The 18943-nt window shown below is 41.6% G+C and overlaps 2 protein-coding genes across 5 annotated transcripts in view; one reads left to right on the forward strand and one right to left on the reverse strand.

Annotated features, from left to right (window-relative positions):
• HEATR1 (HEAT repeat containing 1) overlaps positions 1–2396 on the forward strand; it is a 64519-nt gene extending 62123 nt beyond the window's left edge. Inside the window, exon 46 of the mRNA XM_036829116.1 lies at positions 81–2396. The gene's annotated coding sequence lies outside the window, so the exon portion shown is untranslated. The remainder of the gene's footprint in view (positions 1–80) is intronic.
• Positions 1–15968, reverse strand: part of LGALS8 (galectin 8) — a 29107-nt gene extending 13139 nt beyond the window's left edge. For 2 of the 4 annotated variants that reach the window (XM_036829119.1, XM_036829118.1), the window contains exons 1-2: positions 15815–15938; positions 13250–13396 (exon numbers count right to left, since the gene is read on the reverse strand). In XM_036829119.1, coding sequence (XP_036685014.1) covers positions 13250–13291 — 42 coding nt within the window. In that variant the 5' untranslated portion in view covers positions 13292–13396; positions 15815–15938. Of the gene's footprint in view, positions 1–13249; positions 13397–15814 lie in introns of all 4 variants that reach the window. The other 2 variants (XM_036829120.1, XM_036829122.1) reach the window with 2 other exon arrangements.
• Positions 15969–18943: the final 2975 nt, after the last annotated feature.

Raw genomic sequence — 18943 nt, forward strand, 5'->3', positions numbered from 1 at the left:
GTTACCTGCCCAAACATCCTAGCTGATTCATATTGCTTTGCCTTTTTTTTGTCATTCATTAAATGTCTGCTCTACACCAGGGTCATGTTACGGTAGCCTGCAGCTGGAAAGAAATATGAGTCCCGTCCATCTGGGAGGAGCTGATACAGTTGGGAAGAAGTCAGATACCTATGGAAAGATGATTAGAGTGGCAATGTGATACTGTTTAGCGGTTCAAATTGGAATCTCCTTCCACAGCTGGAAAATCCTCTGCCTTATAAACATGAGACCTCATCTGAACTGTGGCGAGAGCATACGATGAAAATCTGTCCATCGGTACCCCCAGCTCAGACTCTGAGTCAGAACTCGTGACAAGCAGCAGCTAGAATCATGCAGTATTCGCTCTGGCCAGGGGGCAGCAGCTACATCTAGGGTCAGAGGCAGCAGTGGCACCAGTGGTGTCGCCAGTGCAAGAAGTACCACATTTGTTCAGTGGTGGTGACAGACGTCTCTTAGTGAGAACAGCCCTGCAGCCTGATTTTGGCTGTTGTCTGTGATGCTGTAGTTGACAAGCCTGGTTCTTCAGTCCTGCCTGCTGATAGATATCACTTAATAAATTCCTTTTCTGCTTAAATTAGGGGTTGGCTTCCGTGTTTACAACCACAAACTCTGACCAAGTCAACATCCATAAAAATGGGGCAGTAAGTAAGTGTTGAATAAATGCTTCAGAAAAATGTATAAAGAATTCTAAATGAGGTGGCCAAAGTTTATGAAGGAGGTATGATTTGAGCTGGGAAGAATATGGTTAGGCAGAGAGGAGAAGGAAGCCAGTTCAGGCAGAAATGTCCGTTTACAAAAGCAGAGAGGCAGGAAAAGACAAAACGTATCTGGGAGCCAGTAAATAGTAAGGGAGCAATTAAAGACAGACAGAGTTAAGGTCAGATTTTGGAAGGACATAAGGAAAGTGGGGTTTGGGAACAACAATCCAGTGGGGGTAAAATTCACTGGAGGGCAGGGGATTATCTGTGAGACTGACTCCTTCCAGTAAGCCTGGCACAAGGAGATAAGGACATAATCCAGGCTGATGGTGGCAGACACTGAGGGGAAAGGGGAGGCAGGAGATAAACACGAGCTATTTCAAAGGAAACTGTCTATCTGGGGCCACCACCTACAATGGTAACACTGGGGAAGAAAGATTTCAGAGAGAAGATGCTGAGTTTAGCTTGGAATACTTTTAGTGTAAAGGGTCGGCAGGACATCTAAGAGGGAACATACTGAAAGAAGTGGAACACTCAGGACCAACATTAAGTGAATGGCCAAGACTCAGAAGTCAGAGTAGAGATGATTACTAAGTAAAATGAGAGCTACTAGATAAACAGAGAGAGGAAAAGTCAGGAGCAAAGCCTCAAAGGCTGCCAGATTAGGGGGTGTGCATAAAGAGTTAACACAGAAGACCTGGCTGCTATCTTTGAAAGGCCTCCGTCCAAGGCTGGCCCGTGGCTGCTGTCTAGGAACTTGGATTTGGAGAGAGCACCCACCACCCTAGGTGAGAAGGGTGGGTTACCCACCTAAACTGTTTGTGCAAACACTATGGTTTATGCTAAAAACCTGCTTTCCTGTTTAGAGTCTGGAGTTTGGGTACGTGCTAGGCAGACGCTATCTACGCACCAAGCCCTCGATAAAAACCCTGGGCAAGTGAGTCCCTAATGAGCTTCCCTGGTAAAGAACATTTCACACGTGCTGTCACAACTAGTTGCTGGGAGATTTAAGTCCATCGTGTGTGACTCCACTGGCATAATACCCTTGAAATCCTGCACTGGTTCCCCCTGGACTTCACCCCATGTGCCTTTTCCCTTTGTGATTTTGCTTTACATCCTTTCACTGGGATATATCACAGCCATGGGTATGACTCTATGCTGGTGAATCATCAAAACTGAGGGTGTGTGGGAGACCTCGATGCAGGGGGTGAGAAGAGAAAGAAGAGAGAAGGATCCATCAGAGAGGGCAGGCATATCAAGGAAGTCGATTTCAAAAATGGGAGGACTGTCAATGTCTTTAACATGGAAAAATAAGGAAGATTCCCCCCCGCTGCCCCCAAAATGATACTAAAATGGATATCATACCCTCTGACCCAGTGATTCCACTTCTACAGATTTATCCTGTAAAACACTAGCACATGCGCAGAAAGATGCGTCTAAAGGATGTACAGCACAGCACTGGATACAATCATAAAAGGAAACAGCTCTTTAACAGGGGACTGGTTAAATAAGTTACAGTACATCCATACAGTGGAAAAATTATGCAGCCATTAAAAATAAGTGAGTAGAAGAATTAAGGACTCCAGGAGGAAACAAGATGGTGGAGTAGAAGGACATGCTCTCACTCCCTCTTGTGAAAATACCAGAATCACAACTAGCTGCTGGACAATCATCGACAGGAAGACATTGGAACTCCCCAAAAAAGATACCCCACATCCAAAGACAAAGGAGAAGTCACAATGAGATGGTAGGAGGGGCGCAATCACAGTAAAATCAAATCCCATAACTGCTGGGTGGGTGACTCACAGACTGGCAAACACTTATACCACAGAAGTCCACCCACTGGAGTGAAGGTTCTGAGCCCCACGTCAGGCTTCCCAACCTGGGGGTCCGGCAACTGGAGGAGGAATCCCTAGAGAATCAGACTTCGAAGCCTAGTGGGAATTGATTGCAGGACTTCGACAGGACTGGGGGAAACAGAGACTCCACTCTTGGAGGGCACACACAAAGTAGTGTGCGCATCGGGACCCAGGGGAAGGAGCAGTGACCCCAGGGGAGACTGAACCAGACCTACCTGCTAGTGTTGGACGGTCTCCTGCAGAGGCGGGCGGTGGCTGTGCCTCACCGTGAGGACAAGGACACTGGCAGCAGACGTTCAGGGAAGTACTCCTTGGCGTGAGCCCTCCCAGAGTCTCTCATTAGCCCCACCAAAGAGCCCAGGTAGGCTCCAGTGTTGGGTTGCCTCAGGCCAAACAACCAACAGGGAAGGAACCCAGCCCCACCCATCAACAGTCAGGTGGATTAAAGTTTTACTGAGCTCTGCCCACCAGAGCAACAGCCAGCTCTACCCACCACCAGTCCCTCCCATCAGGAAACTTGCACAAGCCTCTTAGATAGCCTCATCCACCACAGGGCAGAGAGCAGAAGCAAGAAGAACTACAATCCTGCAGCCTGTGGAACAAAAACCACATTCACAGAAAGACAGACAACATGAAAAGGCAGAGGGCTATGTACCAGATGAAGTAACAAGATAAAACCCCAGAAAAACAACTAAATGAAGTGAAGAGAGGCAATCTCCCAGAAAAAGAATTCAGAATAATGATAGTAAAGATGATCCAGGACCTCGGAAAGAGAATGGAGGCAAAGATCGAGAAGATGCAAGAAATGTTTAACAAAGACCTAGAAGAATTAAAGAACAAACAAACAGAGATGAACAATACAATAACTGAAATGAAAACTACACTAGAAGGAATCAATAGCAGAATAACTGAGGCAGAAGAATGGATAAGCGACCTGGAAGACAGAATAGTGGAATTCACTGCTGCGGAACAGACTAAAGAAAAAAGAATGAAAAGAAATGAAGACAGCCTAAGAGACCTCTGGGACAACATTAAACGCAACAACATTTGCATTATAGGGGTCCCAGAAGGAGAAGAGAGAGAGAAAGGACCAGAGAAAATATTTGAAGAGACTATAGTCGAAAACTTCCCTAACATGGGAAAGGAAATAGCCACCCAGGTTCAGGAAGTGCAGCGAGTCCCATACAGGATAAACCCAAGGAGAAACACGCCGAGACACATAGTAATCAAATTGGCAAAAATTAAAGACAAAGAAAAATTACTGAAAGCAGCACGGGAAAAACGACAAATAACATACAAGGGAATTCCCATTAAGGTTAACAGCCGATTTCTCAGCAGAAACTCTACAAGCCAGAAGGGAGTAGCATGATATACTTAAAGTGATGAAAGGGAAGAACCTACAACCAAGATTACTCTACCCGGCAAGGATCTCATTCAGATTCAATGGAGAAATCAAAAGCTTTAAGACAAGCAAAAGCTAAGAGAATTCAGCACCACCAAACCAGCTCTACAACAAATGCTAAAGGAACTTCTCTAGGCAGGAAACACAAGAGAAGGAAAAGACCTACAATAACAAACCCAAAACAATTAAGAAAATGGTCATAGGAACATACATATTGATAATTACCTTAAATGTAAATGGATTAAATACTCCCACGAAAAGACACAGACTCACTGAATGGATAAAAAATCAAGACCCGTATATATGCTGTCTGCAAGAGACCCACTTCAGACCTAGGGACACATACAGACTGAAAGTGAGGGGATGGAAAAAGATATTCCATGCAAATGGAAATCAAAAAGCTGGAGTAGCAATTATCATATCAGACAAAATAGACTTTAAAATAAAGACTATTACAAGAGACAAAGAAGGACACTACATAATGATCAAGGGATCGATCCAAGAAGATATAACAATTGTAAATATTTATGAACCCAACATAGGAGCACCTCAATACATAAGGCGAATACTAACAGCCATAAAAGGGGAAATCGACAGTAACACAATCATAGTGGGGGACTTTAACACCCCACTTTCACCAATGGACAGATCATCCAAAATGAAAATAAATATGGAAACACAAGCTTTAAATGATACATTAAACAAGATGGACTTAATTGATATTTATAGGACATTCCATCCAAAAACAACAGAATACACTTTCTTCTCAAGTGCTCATGGAACATTCTCCAGGATAGATCATATCTTGGGTCACAAATCAAGCCTTGGTAAATTTATTAAAATTGAAATCGTATCAAGTATCTTTTCCGACCACAACGCTATGAGACTAAATATCAATTACAGGAAAAGATCTGTAAAAAATACAAACACATGGAGGCTAAACAATACACTACTTAATACAAGTGATCACTGAAGAAATCAAACAGGAAATCAAAAAATACCTGGAAACAAATGACAATGGAGACACGACAACCCAAAACCTATGGGATGCCGCAAAAGCAGTTCTAAGAGGGAAGTTTATAGCAATACAATCCTACCTCAAGAAACAGGAAACATCTCAAATAAAAAACCTAACCTTGCACCTAAAGCAATTAGAGAAAGAAGAACAAAAAACCCCCAAAGTTAGCAGAAGGAAAGAAATCATAAAGATCAGATCAGAAATAAATGAAAAAGAAATGAAGGAAACGATAGCAAAAAAAACTAAAAGCTGGTTCTTTGAGAAGATAAACAAAATTGATAAACCATTAGCCAGACTCATCAAGATAAAAAGGGAGAAGACTCAAATCAATAGAATTAGAAATGAAAAAGGAGAAATAACAACTGACACTGCAGAAATATAAAGGATCATGAGAGATTACTACAAGCAACTCTATGCCAATAAAATGAACAACCTGGAAGAAATGGAAAAATTCTTAGAAATGCACAACCTCCTAAGACTGAACCAGGAAGAAACAGAAAATATGAACAGACCAATCACAAGCACTGAAATTGAGACTGTGATTAAATATCTTCCAACAAACAAAAGCCCAGGACCAGATGGCTTCACAGTCGAATTCTATCAAACATTTAGAGAAGAGCTAACACCTATCCTTCTCAAATTCTTCCAAAATATAGCAGAGGGAGGAACACTCCCAAACTCATTCTACAAGGCCACCATCACCCTGATACCAAAACCAGACAAAGATGTCACAAAGAAAGAAAACCACAGACCAATATCACTGATGAACACAGATGCAAAAATCCTCAACAAAATACTAGCAAACAGAATCCAACAGCACATTAAAAGGATCATACACCATGATCAAGTGGGGTTTATCCCAGGAATGCAAGGATTCTTCAATATACGCAAATCAATCAATGTGATACACCATATTAACAAATTGAAGGAGAAAAACCATATGATCATCTCAATAGATGCAGAGAAAGCTTTTGACAAAATTCAACACCCATTTATGATAAAAACCCTGCAGAAAGTAGGCATAGAGGGAACTTTCCTCAGCATAATAAAGGCCATATATGACAAACCCACAGCCAACATTGTCCTCAATGATGAAAAACTGAAACCATTTCCACTAAGATCAGGTTGCCCACTCTCACCACTATTATTCAACATAGTTTTGGAAGTTTTAGCCACAGCAATTAGAGAAGAAAAAGAAATAAAAGGAATCCAAATTGGAAAAGAAGAAGTAAAGCTGTCACTGTTTGCAGACGACATGATACTATACATAGAGAATCCTAAAGGTGCTACCAGAAAACTACTAGAGCTAATCAATGAATTTGGTAAAGTAGCAGGATACAAAATTAATGCACAGAAATTTCTGGCATTCCTATACACTAATGATGAAAAATCTGAAAGTGAAATTAAGAAAACACTCCCATTTACCATTGCAACAAAAAGAATAAAATATCTAGGAATAAACCTACCTAAGGAGACAAAAGACCTGTATGCAGAAAATTATAAGACACTGATGAAAGAAATTAAAGATGATACAAATAGATGGAGAGATATACCATGATGTTAGATTGGAAGAATCAACATTGTGAAAAAGACTCTACTTCCCAAAGCAATCTACAGATTCAATGCAATCCCTATCAAATTACCAATGGCATTTTTTACGGAACTAGAACAAATCATCTTAAAATTTCTATGGAGACACAAAAGACCCCGAATAGCCAAAGCAGTCTTGAGGGAAAAAAATGGAACTGGAGGAATCAGACTCCCTGACTTCAGACTATACTACAAAGCCACAGTAATCAAGACAATATGGTACTGGCACAAAAACAGAAACATAGATCAATGGAACAAGATAGAAAGCCCAGAGATAAACCCACGCACCTATGGTCAACTAATCTATGACAAAGGAGGCAAAGATATACAATGGAGAAAAGACAGTCTCTTCAATAAGTAGTGCTGGGAAAACTGGACAGCTACATGTAAAAGAATGAAATTAGAACACTCCCTAACACCATACACAAAAATAAACGCAAAATGGATTTGAGACCTAAATGTAAGACCGGACACTATAAAACTCTTAGAGGAAAATATAGGAAGAACACTCTTTGACATAAATCATAGCAAGATCTTTTTTGATCCACCTCCTAGAGTAATGGAAATAAAAACAAAAATAAACAAATGGGACCTAATGAAACTTCAAAGCTTTTGCACAGCAAAGGAAACCATAAACAAGACGAAAAGACAACCCTCAGAATGGGAGAAAATATTTGCAAACGAATCAACGGACAAAGGATTAATCTCCAAAATATATAAAGAGCTCATGTAGCTCAATATTAAAAAAACCAACAACCCAATCCAAAAATGGGCAGAAGACCTAAATAGACATTTCTCCAAAGAAGACATACAGATGGTCAAGAAGCACATGAAAAGCTGCTCAACATCACTAATTATTAGAGAAATGCAAATCAAAACTATAATGAGGTATCACCTCACACCAGTTAGAATGGGCATCATCAGAAAATCTACAAACAACAAATGCTGGAGAGGGTGTGGAGAAAAGGGAACCCTCTTGCACTGTTGGTGGGAATGTAAATTGATACAGCCACTATGGAGAACAGTATGGAGGTTCCTTAAAAAACTAAAAATAGAATTACCATATGACCCAGCAATTCCACTACTGGGCATATACCCAGAGAAAACCATAATTCAAAAAGACACATGCACCCCAATGTTCATTGCAGCACTATTTACAATAGCCAGGACATGGAAGCAACCTAAGTGTCTATTGACAGACGAATGGATAAAGAAGTTGTGGTACGTATATACAATGGAATATTACTCAGCCATAAGAAGGAACGAAATTGAGTCATTTGTTGAGACGTGGACGGATCTAGAGACTGTCATACAGAGTGACGTTAAGTCAGAAGGAGAAAAACAAATATCATATATTAACGCACGTATGTGGAACCTAGAAAAATGGTAAGGATGAGCCGGTTTGCAGGGCAGAAGTTGAGACACAGATGTAGAGAACAAATGTATGGACACCAAGGGAGGAAAACAACGGTGGGGTGGGGATGGTGGTGTGCTGAATTGGGCGATTGGCATTGACATGTATACACTGATGTGCATAAAATTGATGACTAATAAGAACCTGCAGTATAAAAAAACAAACAAGCAAAACAACTAATACTAAACTTTCTTTGGGTTATTTGTATGGAAATATGTTAATATAAATGTTTCAGACATTACATGAAATTTCTAAAAATCTTATATGTTCTGGTATAATGTTACAAGTCATAATTCTAGTTATTACTTTAAAATGTATATCTCAGAAATGGTTAAATTTCCTTGTCAATTGCATTATTATGAACTTTCATCATACCTTTAACCATGGTCATTTTTAAGTCTTTTGTCATTTACAGACAGTTCTGGGTGTACTGTGATGCTTTTGCAAATATGTTCCTGTAAAAGGGTTTCATCTTCAAGGAATTCATGGAAAAGACTCTGACAAGTACAGGTTTCTGGTAACTGACTGTACTGCTGAAGTGAATGAATAAGCATTTTCAGAACTCTAATGGAAAACTGATGAACTCATAAAAGTGCTAACAAACTATCAAGATGAAAAAAAAATTAATTACATGGGACTGAGTGAACTGATGAGGATGATTATAATTTTTGTGACTTTCTGTTTGAATAAAAAAAAAAATCCCACAAGGACTCAGAGGCAAAAAATATACAAATCAATTTTCACTGCAAAGTAAAGGAGCTGTTACAGTGGAGGATTACTGGACTGAATGTCAATATTATGACATAGTATGAGTATGTTTCGTGTTTGGTAATTGCAATCATTGTTGCTTTTGTTGTGGTCATCCATTTACAATGCTTGGTGTCAGTCTATTTATCTCTTGTAAAAATAAAATACAGTGTGTGTGTATGAAAAAAAAAGTGAGTAAACTCTAAATATGCTGGTATCTGCAAAATGTGTTAAATGAAAAAAAGCAGGGTATAGCAGTTTATACAGTATGATATAAGCATGTAAAGAAACAGGGTATACAAAAGGTGACACACACAACGCATGCACACAACACACATATTCTCAGGAAGGATATACAAAAATCTGGGAGGAAATGATTGCCTTTAGGGAGGGCAACTGAGCACCAGGTAGAAGGAAAATTCATGTTTTAATGAAACCCTTAAATACTGCTTGAATTTTTAAAAATGATTTACACATATTTTCTTTATACTTTTAAAATAATAATAAAAAAGGAAAAGCCACTGAGTTTGATGACATCAATGAATTTAAAATTTTAAAGACAGATTATCTTCAAACTGTTAGGGGCTTGACAGCGTGGAAGGACACTGAGAGAAATGGAAAACCACAAAATGGAAGCTGGTTTGGGAAAGAAGATGGGAGTTTCATTTTGAACTCACAGTCTTCAAAGGCTGGCAGGGCATCTAAAAGGGCTGGAGATTCACCCTGGGTGAAAGGGCAGAACTGTACGCAGACTGTATGCAGACTGTATACATATTCAAAAGGTGGTCAGTAAAGACATCAGAGAAATAAAGACAGACACTGAAGACAAGATTGATAAAGAAATTAAGAGAGTAAAAAAATCAGAGGGCAGGGAGGGATAAATTAGGAGCTTGGGATTAATAGATACACACTATTGTATATAAAATAGATAATCAGCAAGGACCTACTATAGAGCACAGGGAACTCTACTCAATATTCTGTAATAACCTATGTGGGAAAAGAATCTGAAAAAGAATAGATATATGTATTATGTATAACTGACTCACTGTGCTGTATACCTGAAACTAACAGAACATTGTAAATCAACCATACTCCAATATAAAATTAGAATAAAAAAAAAGAATTAGGATTCAGAAAAAAAAAAATCAGATGGCAGAGCCATGGTGAGGAAATTAAGGCAGCAGAAATCGACTCTCTCAAGATGGAGGTCAGAGACTTCCCTGGTGGTCCAGTGGTAAAGAATCCGGCTTCTGAGGCAGGGCACGCGGGTTCGATCCCTGGTAGGGGAGATAAGATCCCACGTGCCGCGGGGCAACTAAGCCCGAGTGCCACAAACTACAAGGCCCACGCGCCCTGGAGCCTGCGCCCCACAACTAGAGAGAGAAAACCCACACGTCACAACTAGAGAGAAGCCCACGCACCGCAACAAAAGATCCCGCGTGCTGCAACTAAGACCTGACACAGCCAAAAATAAAAATAAATAAAATAAATATTAAAAGAACAAAAAAGGGAAGTCAGCAAAAGAAGAACAAGGGAACAAAGATGGGGGAAGGACCTTCAGAGGTTAAAAAGAAAAGATTTTATTGTTTTGTGTTGTATTAAATTGCAAGGTAGAAACGGAGCTACTTAGAATACTAAGGAAAAAAGGATCAGTGTGGAAGTAAGGATCTGAAGGAAATTGGAACCGATGAGCTTTTCAGGGCCAGGTGGGATTAATGTTAGTAAGTGGTTTGTTAACTAGGAGTGACAACCAATCAGTTTAATTTCTAAATAACTTCTCAACTAACACTTAATCACGTCTTAACTCTATAAACAACAATAATAAAATATTTAAGCAGATATTGAGTTGCCAAACAAGAGATTTCACTAAGGGCATTTCTGGTATGAAGATACCGTCTTCCAAATTATTCACTCAATTTGAGTGGAAAGAAAAGTGAGCCGGGCTTCTCTGGTGGCGCAGTGGTTATGAATCTGCCTGCCAATGCAGGGGACACGGGTTCGAGCCCTGGTCCAGGAAGATCCCACATGCCACAGAGCAACTAAGCCCGTGCGCCACAACTACTGAGCCCGCGCGTCACAGCTACTGAAGCCCATGCACCTAGAGCCCGTGCTCCGCAACAAGAGAAGCCACCGCAATGAGAAGCCCATGCTCTGCAACGAAGGGTAGCCCCCGCTTGCTGCAACCGGAGAAGGCCCGCGTGCAGCAAGAAAGACCCAATGCAGCCAAAAATAAAATAAAATAAATTAAAAAAAAAAAAAAAAAGGAATAGAAAAGTGAGCTGGACTTTTTTACGTCTTGGAATTCTATCAACTGAACTAGTCAATGAAATATACTACGTAGGAAAAAATTACACAGGCCAGTTATACAATTTATCTTTTCCAACAGTTAATATGGACAGAATTTGTCTACCACAATTTTTAAAATATATTTTTAAGTCATTTTTATTGAATTAATTTTAATAACACTGTTTCACCTGGTTGGCAACTGCCCCAAACCAAACTAAAACAAAGCCATTGTGAATGCTATTCAACATCCTCAAAGTAATCCAGTTTGTTTTTGTATTTGGAATATATTGTTTCAATAGTTACACTTTTTTTTTAATAGTTACACTTCTGACATCACATAATCAAGTAAATAGAGCATACTATATTATTCAAAAAGACTTTATGCATTTCATTTAAAAAATCATTTTGCAAGAGGCTTCAGCTTTATCATTGACACATTCAGTACTTCATGCTCTCAAAATAAAAAACTGCCCTAAAGCTAAGTTTTTTACTGATATTAATGAATAGTATTCAGGGTTATACGAACTAAAATTTAACATTTTACGGTATAGGAGGCAATAAATGTGGACCAAAATTTTGGAAACATTAAGAAATAAAAACAGAAAGATGGCAGTTCCGTGTCTTCACAAGGCTTAATAAAGAGTATAGCAGAAACTCAATCAACACTCCCCTGTTGTTGAACTGATCACTAACAAAATAACCAGAATGCAACAAAATATTTACTTTGGAAAGTTATCATGACGGTATCCTCAGAACAGCACAAGGCCACCAGGAGCCCTGAATGCAGCTTCTGCTGGAAAGCAGCACTACTTCTGCAGGCCCCCGTCCTCAGGAAATGATACGTCAGCTGATTTTTGTTTGAACTCTGTAGTCGAGGGTGCTAACCCCAGAAATTACAGGAATCATCATTACACTCTAATACCAAGACATGCAGGCATTTTAAGCTATAAAATTATTTTCTAAATAACATTCAAATAAGACATGTCTGTGATGAAGGGCAGAGCCGAAGAGCATTAACCCGACCATTCATCCCTCCTGGCTTGCACCAACATTACTTCGGTCTCCCTTGGCAGGCAGCCTTTTTTTTTTTTTTTTAAATCTTTGCAGAAAGTCAGTCTACAACTTTGAGATGTTTTTAACTCTTAAGATGCACGAAATTATTTTAAATGTCTAGCTGACTTCAAATTCAGCAAGTCTTCCTTTTTAAACATACTACAATTGAAGGCTATTTCTTCTAAGCCTCATTCCTGCACAATGACAGTAAACCTCAGGGGAAAAAAAAGAGCTACAGCTACAAAGTAAATAACAAAAAACTGAATCCACTTACACTAATAGGACTGGTTTAAAGCCTTACTTGAAGCCTTACCAAGAATCTCCTATAAAGGGTTTACAAAAAACAAAAACAAAAAAAGGCAGCAACTCTATCTCAGACGTAAATTCAGGATTCAGCTTCAGACACATGGAAACTAGAGATTTCTAAAGATTCGCACACCACATGAAACTGGAACAAGTTCGTTACTTCCCAGGACGTACACTGAAATTTCCAGCAATTACATTCAGGGGTTCCTGGACCAGCCTGAGGCTGGGACATGACCATTAGTTTTTCTCATTCTCCATCTCACCACTGGCTTTTGACATTCCCCTGCTCAACTACCAAGCAGGATTTGAAAGGCAGAGGGAAAAGCTGAGAAATTAACTTCTCGTGAACAGGTCTAATTAAAAAAGAAAATTAAAATGTGTAGACAAAGAAATCCATTTTCCCCTGAAAATTATGTCTTACGATGGTCTGAGCCTTCCCTCCACTGTCCTCCCACGTTCTCCGTTCATAACACGTCTCATCGCCTTATACAGTTGACCCTTGAACAACACAGGTTTGAACTGCGCAGGCTTGAATCCACTTACACTCGGATTGTTTTCCATAAACACACACCACCTGATGGGTGGTTGGCTGAATCCTCGGATGCAGAACCTCGGGTACCGAGGAGGGCTGACTAGGGAACTTGCGCATCCGTGGAGCTCCAAGGGCTGGATCTGGTTTTCAGTCAGGGCCCACTGCAGTCCCACCACATAGCAGGTGCTTTATGTTCACTCAATTTTACTTCTGCCCCTACCCCACAGCAGTGGGTAATTACTATCCAGTTGGACTTGCTCTCAACCCTGCCACAGGCAAAAAGTGATTTTACAGAAATTACTTACCGGGTTATAGACGACATTCTGTAGACTGTTTAAGGACATCATTCTTTTCCACCTTATTGTTGACTGGGGTCTCTCTTTTGGGTAGGATCTAAGATTTTAAACAAGTTTCATTTAAAGAATTCCCAGATTGAAACTGAGGCACTTGACCTGTGTAAAATCAAAATAGAGGGAAAGAAAAATAAGCACCATTTTTCTTCATAACTATTTTTAAGTACATAAATTATTTTACTGATATTTACCAAATAACAGGATGCTATTACGAAGATCTGACTCCAATTCTTATCTAATGTACTTTACTAAATAATTTTGGATTATGAGTACAGGAAATATTGATTTTAAAACTACATCAGTAGAAAACTTCTAATTTGGAAAATTTATTAAAAATACTTATTACTGGGAGTTCCCTGGTGGCCTAGTGGCTTTCACTGCTGTGGCCCGTGTTCAGTCCCTGGTCGGGGTACTGGGAACCCGCAAGCCAGGCAGTGCAGCCAAAAAAAAACAAAAACAAAAACTTGCTATTAAAATACTAAACCAAATAATAGCAAATACTCCTGTACAGCTATCTGAGATATTCATTTAACTTTTCTCATCTGTATAATGAGAATAATAGTATTCACCTCACAGGTTTGTTCTGCGGATTAAATGAATTAATAAAGCAATGGAATAGTACGTGCTTTATAAGTTTTATCTATTGTTATTAGTAGAAGGGATTGCTCTTCCTCTTCCAAATTAACAAGTCAAAAGGAAAAAAAAAATCCAATGCCTCAAATATTAATTTCCATGTGGCTAAAAAAAAGATAAAAGATAAAAGCTTTAAAGGTAAAAGTACCCATCAGTACTACATATAACAGCTCCAGGGAAGACCTGAAGACTAAGCAGAACCAAAAGAGAAACGAAACTCAAGCTTCCTACCATTTTACTTCCTCCAATTCTGTCATTATACCAAAGGGCAACACGCACTGATCACATCTATTACTTTTTCTCTATTAAGAAAAAACTGCATCTCCAACCCTGGATGCAACATAAACTGAGTGGTTAAGTTATGGCAAGAGGTGTTAGGTGAGCAGATGCAGGTTGTGAAAGAATTCACAGAAGTATTAACAAGGGAAGAAAAGAAAGCTTTTATTCACTTTCCAAGGGAGGAAAGGGGCCAGACGCATAGAGTGGCATCGGCCCTGAAGGGTGGCGGTCTGAGTCTTTTAACGGGTTTCAAAGGGCAAAGTGCAGGAAAGAGCGGGTGGGTTCACATCTATTTTGGCCCACAGTTGTGTTGGGGCTTGCTGGGTTTCTATAGGATGTGGTTTTTCTGAGAATCTGTAACTTTTTGTCTTCAGTAATTTTTCAGTCCTTGGGTGTCAGAAAGAGACTTGATAGTGGCCTTTGACAGGCATTACTCTATTTTGAACAATGTCAGATGGGCTCACAAGAGGGATTTTGCAAATGTAATCGACACCAGCTGATGTCAAGATAGGGCGATTGTCCTGGATTAACTGGTGGGCCCAATGTAATTACATGAGCCCTTAATAAACAAAGAAGCCAGAGAGATGCGGTAGCAGAAGAAATCAGAGATTTGAAGCCTGAGAAGGATTCAACACATTCTTGGTGGCATTTCGATGGAGTGCGGGTGGGCACACACGGAAACTGCAAGAAGGAAACAAACCTAGATAACAAACTAAAGTATCCCGTAAGTTGATTCTTTCCCAGAGAACAGAGCCCAAACTGGATAACACCTGAACTTCAGCTTGTGACACCCTAATCAGAGTACTCAGCCTGGTCCCCCTAATTTTTTTTGGTCCCCCTAATTTTTGATCTAAGATCTGTTAAGAAAATAAGTGGGTGTAATCAAAACATCAAGTTTTATGCGCTAAATGTATACAATTTCTATTTGTCACATATACCCCAATAAAGCTGGAAAAACAAAAACCCTGCATCCCTCTTGGTTTATAAATGTAACCCCATCTATTAACTTACACGTTAGTCAACACCTCAGAACTGTCTTGCTCCATCAAACTCAGGAAGCATCAACAAGAGCAAAAACAAAGGATACAGAGATGCCATAGCCACATTCATAATTTACATCGTTAGTAGACAGTGGAGGACAAACGTCTCCTAACGTTTCACACTGCAGGAAATGACTCTGCATCTCAAAAGAGTATGTTCAGAGCCCGGGAGGGCCACGGAGGTCTGTCATTAAATTTAAAGAACCCGTCATTTAAAACACCGGGAAGGAAACGTCCCCGGATTCCACTGCGCGAAGGCGGCGCTCGGTCCCGGGCGGGGAGGTCGCAGGTGCGAAGACAGCCCCGGGCGAGGCGGTGGTCGACAGCGGGGCTCCCCACAGGGACAGCGCCGGCTGCCCGAGGGCCGCGACTCCCGACCATCGCTCGTCCCCGGGGCGCAGCGCGCGGGGCACTGCCCGCCGCCCGGCCCGACCCTCCGCGGTGAGGACCCGCGCGACGGGGCTACCGGAGCCGGTCCCGCCCGTCTGACTCTGACACGGGGCCAGAAACACCGCATCCCCTCCCCGGCCGGCGAGCCCACCGCCGTGACCGCCCCCCGACTCACCCCGGGACTGGCGTCGCGGACGCTCTGCGCAGGAAGCTGTTCTCTGGCCGCGGCGCGTTGTGCGGGTTCCCGGCCGGGCGTGCGCGGGCGGCGACGGGAAGCGAGAGGAGTCAGTCCGCCGCCATTTCCTGGTTCGCGCGCCCCTGGCGTCGCCGTCGGCCTTGCGTCTGCGTGCGGGGCGCGCTCGCGGCTCCGCTGGGCTGGTGGCGGGTCCGCTGCTGGCCGCCTCCCCGGCTGGGCCCCCTGCACGGCCTCGGGGACTCGGACCGCCAGCGGCTTGCTGCGAGACGAGCAGAGAGGGAGTGGGCAGAGTGTGTGCTTCCAAAATTCCCGGGTGGATCTGGCCGACTCTGCCCCGCCGCCGGGGTTGGGGGGCCGGGAAGTGGGGAAGAGAGAAGGAGAGACCTTCTGCTCCCTCGGCCCGCGTGTGCCCGGCCTCCAAGGCCGGTGTGGACGTCGCACAGGCCCCGCCTCGACCCGGCGATGGCCGAGAGGGGCCCACGCGGCCAGAGGGGCCGTCTGTGACCTTCCCTGGTCGCCCGGGTCAACGGGGTCGGTGCCAGGTATTTCTCAAGGTCTGCTTCCTTGTCTGCCTTGGGTCGGAGTCCAAACAGTACATACAGTGCAATAAAGGAGAAGCTGACTTGCAGGCATCCCGGTGGGTTTTTTTTGCCACACCTCTGGGTGTAAATAAAATGACGGGGGAAATGGGTTCAGTATAGCTGGACTGAGTCCAGCCCGGAGCCCCCATCCAGTGAGTCTAACTTGGACTTAAGCCACTGCGGCTTATCTGCCAATTTTGTGTGTTGTTGTTTTCTAAGTTACATACTACCCTGGGGAAAATGTCAGCAGTAGAGAGCACAATTCTGAGCACGGTAGATGTTCAGAAATAACCAACTTTTCAGGCAAGTGCCCATAATGACTGCCAGTTTGACCTGTTGGCTGTAAAAAACGTCAGCGAGAAATACAAATAAAGTTATGTAAGCTACCTTGAACAGCTGGTATAGTTTGTTTTCTGTTAGGGATCACAAAGTTCTTATCTTCCTACTTGTCTCTACTTGATTTTTAACCACGTTTCCTTTGAAAGGCATGTTTTGGTGTCCCTGCTCTGGGCTTTCTCCTCTGTAGCTTTGGGTTTTATTATTTTTTATTTAAATTGAGAAATTCATTACACACCCAATACCATCGAACTCACATTCTGATTCCCTATGACTTTTCTCTCCTATTCATTTTCCAAGTTTGCGTCACTCTTTAGGATACAACTTCGATAGCTGTATTTAACCGTTAACATACACTGCTTGGGATTTGTATTTATCTTTCTGTGTGTTGTGTTTTATCTATCCAACTCGAATTTAAATTGAGGAGAGGAAACTGTCTTGAATATTCCCCAATGCCTAGTGTAATGCTTTGCATGAAGTAGACATTCTGTAAATATTAGGTTGAAATGATAGGTTATTGATAAAGTGAGGAGCGATTGAATGTCTTCACAACTTTGCCTGGGTTGATTACCTCCCCCCTACAAAGTAAGTTGAAATAAATACACATCAATGCTCCACTTCTTTGGTAATTAGAATTTAGGTATAAATGGGACTGTGCAAAAGGGCCAGAAATCCTGTATTGGTGCAGTAATTCTGCATTAAAAGATCCACAAATCCAGAGAATTTATCTTAGAAAAACCCCTTCGTTGGTCCGGTTTTGTTCAATGAGCTCCGTATGTTTTTCTATCTTTTAGAATCAACAAATATGTACTCGATGTCCACCATGACAAGGCACAGTGACAAGTATACAAAGGGCTTTGTAGTATTTGCCGTACAGGGCCCTCTAGACGCAGAGAAGTGATATAAATATACGGAAGTCCCACTTCTCTTCCTTGGATTGTTACAGTAGCCTCTTCATTGATCTCCCTGCTTTTGCCCTTCCCCCTGCAGTCTATTCTCAACACAACAGTCAGAGAGATCATGGGGAAACACAACCTAAACAATGTTACTTTGCTCAAACCTTCCACTAGCTTTTGCTCCTTCTTTGAGTAAAGATCCAAGTCCTTACACTTCATGACCTGCCTCCACCTCCACACGCTCTGACTTCATTTCCTACTAAGTTCCTCCTCCCTTATTCTGTACCAACCGTACTGGCCTTTGTGGTGTTCTTACCGCCTGCCTGTCACACTCTCAGCTCAGAACTTTTGCATGTGATGTTTCCTTTACCTCCTTAAAGTTGAGTAATGACAGTGAGTAATGTCGATTCTTAGTGAGGCCCTTCCTGACCACCGTATTTAAAATTGCAAACACCCTCCCAAAACACACACACACACACACACACAATCCCTATCACTCTTTCTTGTTTTTTCTCTAGCATTTACCACATTCTAATATGCTACATTATTTACCTTTTTATTTTATATTACTTCATCCACCAGACTACAAACTCCATGAGGACAGGGAGTTTTGACTGTTCTTGTTTTAATGGTGCTTAATCCAGTGGGGGACACAGACAGTGATACATTCCGGAGAAGATTAAGATAGGATGATGTATAATTGGGAGCACTTGGGTGGCTACTTTAGTTGCATGCCTGGGAAAGCTTCTCCAAAAAGGTAAAGTTTAAGTTGCTAGTGAATGAAAGAAAGGAGGCAGCTAACCAAAAGGAAAAGACAGCTTATGGCGCGGGAGAAATATTTGCAAACAATGCAACCGACAAGGGCTTAATTTCGAAAATATATAAACAGCTCAATATCAAAAAAAACAAAAAAACAAAAAACCCAACAACCCAATCAAAAACTGGGCAGAAGACCAAAATAGACATTTCTCTAAATAAGACATACAGATGGCCAAAAGGCACATGAAAAGATGCTCAACATCGCTAGTTGTTAGAGAAATGCAAATCAAAACTACAGCGAGGCACCACCTCACACCAGTCAGAATGGCCATCATCAAAAAGTCCACAAGTAACAAATGCTGGAGAGGGTGTGGAGAAAAGGGAACCCTCCTTCACTGTTGATGGCAATGTGAATTGGTGCAGCCACTATGGAAAACAGTATGGAGGTTTCTTAAAAACTAAAAATAGAGTTACCATATGATCGAGCAATCCCACTCCTGGGCATGTATCCGGAAAAGACAAAAACTGATTTGAAA

Source organism: Balaenoptera musculus, chromosome 16 (assembly GCF_009873245.2).
Source record: "Balaenoptera musculus isolate JJ_BM4_2016_0621 chromosome 16, mBalMus1.pri.v3, whole genome shotgun sequence".
Taxonomy (NCBI): domain Eukaryota; kingdom Metazoa; phylum Chordata; class Mammalia; order Artiodactyla; family Balaenopteridae; genus Balaenoptera; species Balaenoptera musculus.